This window comes from Garra rufa, chromosome 12 (genome assembly GCF_049309525.1).
Source record: "Garra rufa chromosome 12, GarRuf1.0, whole genome shotgun sequence".
Classification (NCBI taxonomy): Eukaryota; Metazoa; Chordata; class Actinopteri; order Cypriniformes; family Cyprinidae; genus Garra; species Garra rufa.
The window spans coordinates 3083238-3089237 of record NC_133372.1 but is presented as its reverse complement, the minus strand read 5'-3'; the positions used below and the strand labels follow the sequence as shown (position 1 = coordinate 3089237).

General features: G+C 32.9%; 1 protein-coding gene across 1 annotated transcript in view; it reads right to left on the bottom strand.

Annotated features, from left to right (window-relative positions):
- Positions 1-819: 819 nt before the first annotated feature.
- The window catches only part of LOC141346800 (plexin-A1-like), a 178683-nt gene continuing 173502 nt past the window's right edge, over positions 820-6000 (bottom strand). The window contains exon 22 of the mRNA XM_073851760.1: positions 820-964. Coding sequence (XP_073707861.1) covers positions 820-964 — 145 coding nt within the window. The remainder of the gene's footprint in view (positions 965-6000) is intronic.

Here is a 6000-nt window from a genome sequence, read left to right as displayed (position 1 = left end):
TGATGCATTACTCAGTTTAAATGACTTCATAAAAATTGCATAATTATTTCATAAAAAATTATTATAATTTATTATTATTATTTCATACATTTATCTAACTTAGATATATTGTGTCACACAGCACATTGCAGCTGATCAGACAGCAGAAATTAGTGACTCTGTCATAAAGAGAGACTTCACTGCATTCTCTTTCTCTCCTCTGCTTTAATGAATCTCAGATGCAGAGCAGAGCGGCTGAAACTCATTATGACTGTACAAAGTTTCGGGAAACTGTATTAGAGGCGAGGGGCTTACAGTCACGAGACGTACAGGAGGGACTGCAGTGAAACTGGGTGAAAATCCGGTCCACATGCAGACACATGCTGGGATAGCTTACATGCATTTTCACAGCTTTATCAACAACAATATAAGCTGATACATGAATTTCCATGCATGCATGCCTGAATGCGTGCTGTGATTTTACTGTTTTAATGTAAAACAGTGCCCTCCACTGGCTAATGATAACCTGCAGGGGGTTAGGGTTTTTACAGTTTTTCTGAATTGTTAAAACACATTTTTTGAAACCATCACTCGTTTTCTCAAAACGAGAATCTTTTCAGTTTTTTATTTTTAATAAATTTGCACAAATGTTAAAAACCTATTTTTTGCTTTGCCATTATGGAGTAGGGAGTGTAGATTGATGTGGGAAAAAAAGTAATTTAAAGTAGTTTAACATAAGGCAGCAACATAACAAAATGAGAAAAAAATGAAGGGGTATGAATAATTTCGCAAGGCACTGTAACTGCTTATGGTGGCCATAGAGAATATGCTAAAATATGGCTAAACTCTTTGTTCTGCCTCTGTCATTCCATGCACAAGAACATGGTCAATCACAGCTCTAATTTCATCTGAAAAGAATAGGTTTAGCTCTTCCTCGTCCTCCTTTTCCACCAGCTTGTATTCGCACTCTTCTGTACCTCTCAGACTGACAGATGCAAACAATGTCTAAACTGCCTGAACTTAAGGTTTAAGGTTTTGCAGAAAGAGTGATTTATTTGACAAATTGGTTTATGCTATTGAGAATTTGGTTCACACTGCAAAAAATTATTTTCTTACTTACATTTTTTTGTCTTGTTTCCAAGAAATTCTTAAAACAAGAATGATTTCCTAGACAAGTTTAAAAAAAAAAGTCTTATTTTCAGAAAAAAAAAGCAAGTCAAAATTAAGTGAGTTTTTGCTTGAAACAAGCAAAATAATCTGCCAATTGGGTAAGAAAAAAAACTTATTTCAAACAGAAAACAAGATTATTTTTCTTACCCCATCAGCAGATTATTTTGCTTGGTTCAAGTAAAACCGCACTCAATTTTGAGTAGTTTTTGAAACCAAGACAATAATTGTTACTCTTCTAGAAAATCCTTCTTGATTTAAGAATTGTTGGATATTTTAACTGGAAACAAGACAAAAAAATCTAAGTAAGAAAAGTATTTTTGCAGTTCAGAGAATGGGGTTTAGTGTTTTAGCAAATGTGAAAAACTGTAAAAAAAAAAAAAAAAAAAAAAAAAAAATATCCCAATGTGTTTGTGAGATTGAGGAGGTCAGACACTCCTGTCATATCTATTCTGAGTGTTTGCTTTAAGCTCAGCAGATACGTGTGTGAATGTCTGGACGTTCCAGGCAAACACACCTATTTTGCTGAGTCTCTGTGTTTGTGAGGAGATTAGCTGTGTTTACACTGAGTGTGTTATCAGTCATTAGTCTGAGAGCCACACACACACCTCTGTCTAACTCCATTTGTTCTTATGCTGAGCCATCACATCTAGACCTGAGTGCAAAATAAACCTTTCTCATACAGAGCGTCAGCCTGTCATACTTATTTGACCAACAGAGAGGTTTAGAAAACAGGTGATTTAAAGCTTTTCTAGCACATTGTACAACATTAAACATGAAATTAAAATTTCCTATTTACTTTCTTTATTTACTAATTATGCATATCTTTTACTGATGCACAATATTGGTTATCAGCTGATATTAGAGATTTTTCTTAAATTAGTAACAGTTGATACTGGATATTGGCTGATATTTATATATTTTTTTTATAGTTTATATAATAATATATAATTATTCCATTATAATGTTGTAATGCCCAATTTTAAAATGATTTATTATAGTTTTTAGTGTTTCATTTTATATTTATTTAGATAAATGGGAAAGATTTTTAATCAGTCATAACATGAAAGTAATTACTGCATCAGCCAGAATTTTAATATTGTGCATCTCTAGTCGAAATGTAAAAACTAACATTATATATGACATTATAAGTCTCTCGTATTTATCTTTATAAATTCAGTTCAAAGAGATTAACTGAGTGATTTAATAGAAGGAAATATTACAAAATAATAAAAAAATGTTCTTGATACAGAAGCTTAAAAGTAACCCTATCCAGCTAACAACATGTTCTAAAAATTATTTTTTTAAATATGAAAAAGAAAATGTTATTTTAATTAGATTTTTTAGACCGTTTACTTTTCTTTTTTGTTTGTCTTTTCTTGGTTATGTGAATGTTAAGGGAACATTCTATTTTACAATTTTGGCAACATCATGGCAACATTAATCTAGAATATTCTTGAAACATTCTAAAACAAGTATCCTACATTTAAACATCCTAAAATAGTAACATTGAAAAAATGTTTAAAAAGTTTCAGTAAAAAATGTTACATGAATAATGCTTAAATAATATTTTTGTGCTAATGTTTTGAGAACATTAAACAAACATTCTAACTTGTATCTTTATTTACTCATATTTTGAGAGAACCTAGCCAGCATTTTCTGAGAATATTCCCTGTTAGCTGTGTATTTGCATGAATAAAATGTTTCTGCTCTTAAAGAGCATAGTTCATAATTCAGTGCATGTTACTTCAAAACATAATAACATCTTCTGAAATGACTTTAATTTTCATCTAACCAGTCCTTATTAATTTTCAACTGTCATATAGAAACACTTGATAAAATCAAGTACTTCTTGAATGTTCTGTTTCTCTATGAAATGTGTCAGAAAATCACTGCAAAAAAATGCTTTTCTTACATTCTCAAAAATAAAGGTGCTTCACGATGCCATAGAAGAACTTTTTGTCTGAATGGTTCCATAAATAACATTTAACATCTGAAAAAACTTTCAGAGTAACAAAAGGTTCTTTGTGGCAAAAGAAGCTTCTTCAGATTATAAAAAGGTAAGAAAGACAGTTCTTCGTGTTTCCAGTCAAAATATCTAAAATTTCTTAAATCAAGAAGGATTTTCTGGCAGATTACTTTGCTTCAAGCAAAAATGCACTTAATTTTGACTTGTATTTTCTGAAAACAAGACTTCTAGAACTTCTACTCATCTAGAAATTCCTTCCTGATTTAAGATTTTTTAGATATTTTGGCCGGAAACAAGACACAAAAATCAAAGTAATAAAAGCATTTTTTGCAGTGATGGTTTTGAACAGTGTTTCACATTGATATTCTTCATTGTCAGGGTTACAAGTCTCTGTCCTGAAGAGCAGCCCTGTGACAAATGACTCATAAAGGATTCACACGAACATCACACTGCACTCCAGGAGCTTCTTCTCCCTCCAGACATGAATTATACACTAAAAATGTCTGTATGTTGTCTAGGATTTATTATTACAACCATAGAGGCAGGATAACACTCATTACAGCTCTGCTCTCTGAAGGCTTCAGCCAGTTAGACAAAACTTCCTGTACAAACACATGCTGCAGACGTGACACGAGCGTGAACCCACACAGCTCCGCCGATAACAGTGACTTCACGTCTGGCTCTCGGACCGTCAGAGACGTTTATCAGCGGACAAGAGAGATTAAACTTGACCTCGCCTTCCTGAAACAAGCACAAATTTCACCCATATTCATTTTGTTACCGCCACATGGCTTCTGTCATTACAGCAGTTAAAGACAACCAGTCATTGCTTGCTCAGCAGCGGTATACAGTATATTGTTGTTTTACACATGTTGCTGGCTCTCCTCTAAAACCTAATGAGCTGCCTTATATAGGCAGTTGCCTTCTAAGGGTGCATCCCGACTGAAATAGAAACTTATAAGTTAGCGATTACATAGACAGCAACTTCTACAAATAGCACTCCTCTTGAAAGCAGTGATGGACTTAACATTTTGGACTGAACTGTTCTTTATCAACACTGTTAAGTATTGGATGACTTATATTCATAATGGTTATATTTTCACATTAGATAACGCATTATATTATTTTACAGCATTTGTTATAATGCTATAATGTTGCAACAGATTTCTATTTCAAATAAATGCTGTTCTTTTGAACTTTCTGTTCAGCAAAAAATAAAATGCATTACAAATATTGGGTAGCACAACAGTTTTTAACAGTGATAATCAGAAATGTTTTTTAAGCAGCACATCTGCATATCAGAATGATTTCTGAAGGATCATGTGATAGTAAAGACTGAAATGATGCTTTGATGATCACAGAAATAAATTACGTTTTAAAATATATTCACACTGCAAACAGTTATTTTGAATTGAAATAATATTTAACAATGTTACTGTATTTTTTAATCATGTAAATGCAGCCTTGGTAAGCCTACATGTCAACAAATGCACACAAATTTCTTTCAATATTTCTGACAGTATATTACAGTGCATTCTGGGATTGGTTAAATTTTGTAACTTGTGTCAAGTCTGCTCATAACTGATGTAATATTCTCTTGCACAATAAATACCCCCATCTGTATGAATCATTTGAATAGCTCTTTTTTAAATGGTTATTCATCCGAGTTCTCCACCCGGTTGTGTATTATGTGTCTTCTTTTAGTATGTCAGAGAAGAAAAGACCTCAATCACAGAGTAAATCGAGCTTCTAATGTAGAACAGATCTTTTTTTTTTTTATGCACCGACATGAACAAAATGGATTGGATCCAAAATCAACAGTCTCTTAGTGAGAATGAATTGATATCACAGGGTTTATTGTGAAGCTGCAGCTGCATTACGTAAACCTGCTTTCCCTTTCAAAAGACTATTGAGCTCTCATTATGCTCTCAGCAAGAAAGACATGAATAATATACTGATATTTGTTCATCTTATAGATGATATGACACTGCTGTCTTGTCTCACTTAAACCAATGACTATATTTTCAGGTACATTTAAGTGTTAAGAACAACAGCAATAGATGGTGAATGAATAGAAGGTCTGTCAGGTGGCAAAATGATTCAAAAATAATGTAAAAGTGGTCCTTTTGTATTTGTTTTGTGCTTTTTGGAGGCTGGCAGACACTAAAGTAGGCATATTAAATGATCTCTAGCACATTAGTTTCAATTTTTGACTATACTACATTAAAATAACATCAATACTGAACAGTTTTAATTGTATTAAATGTATCTATACTACTAAACTATACAAAGAAATAACAATTAATAGAAGGATTTATTAAATTCTGTGCAGCGCCCCCTGTTGTCTGTCACTTGAATTAATTCTCATAATTCACTGTCAAAGCAAACCTGAACAACATTCACATCAATATAACAAGACCACAACTTAAATAAGTATGTTTGATGCACAAATAGGTTGTTTATTTTATTAAAGGCATTTGCAGTTTAAATAAATATTATGGACACTTTTGAGTGATTAAAGATCACATTTAAGTCTTTCCAGTTTTTCAATCAACACTCTTCAGTTTTGAACCTTTTGGTAGATAGAACTAAGAAATGCACACTTATTCATTTGACTGCAATTTAGCACAGATTTCTGCTTATATAAACATTCATCAGTGCTGCTTGGATGTGTTCATTGATAGAGAAAGTAAGAAAGACAAAAATGCTCTTACTCACCCTGAGCAGTTCTCTGGACTGTAGTGTTGTTCTCTGTAAGTCCACATGTATTGTGATCTGCAGATTTGAACTCCATGTGTGTGAATGTGACGGACAGGTGACAGAACAACGGCAGGTGCTGCTGCAGCCAACAGGTGTGTGTGTGTGTGTGTGTGTGTGTGTGTGTG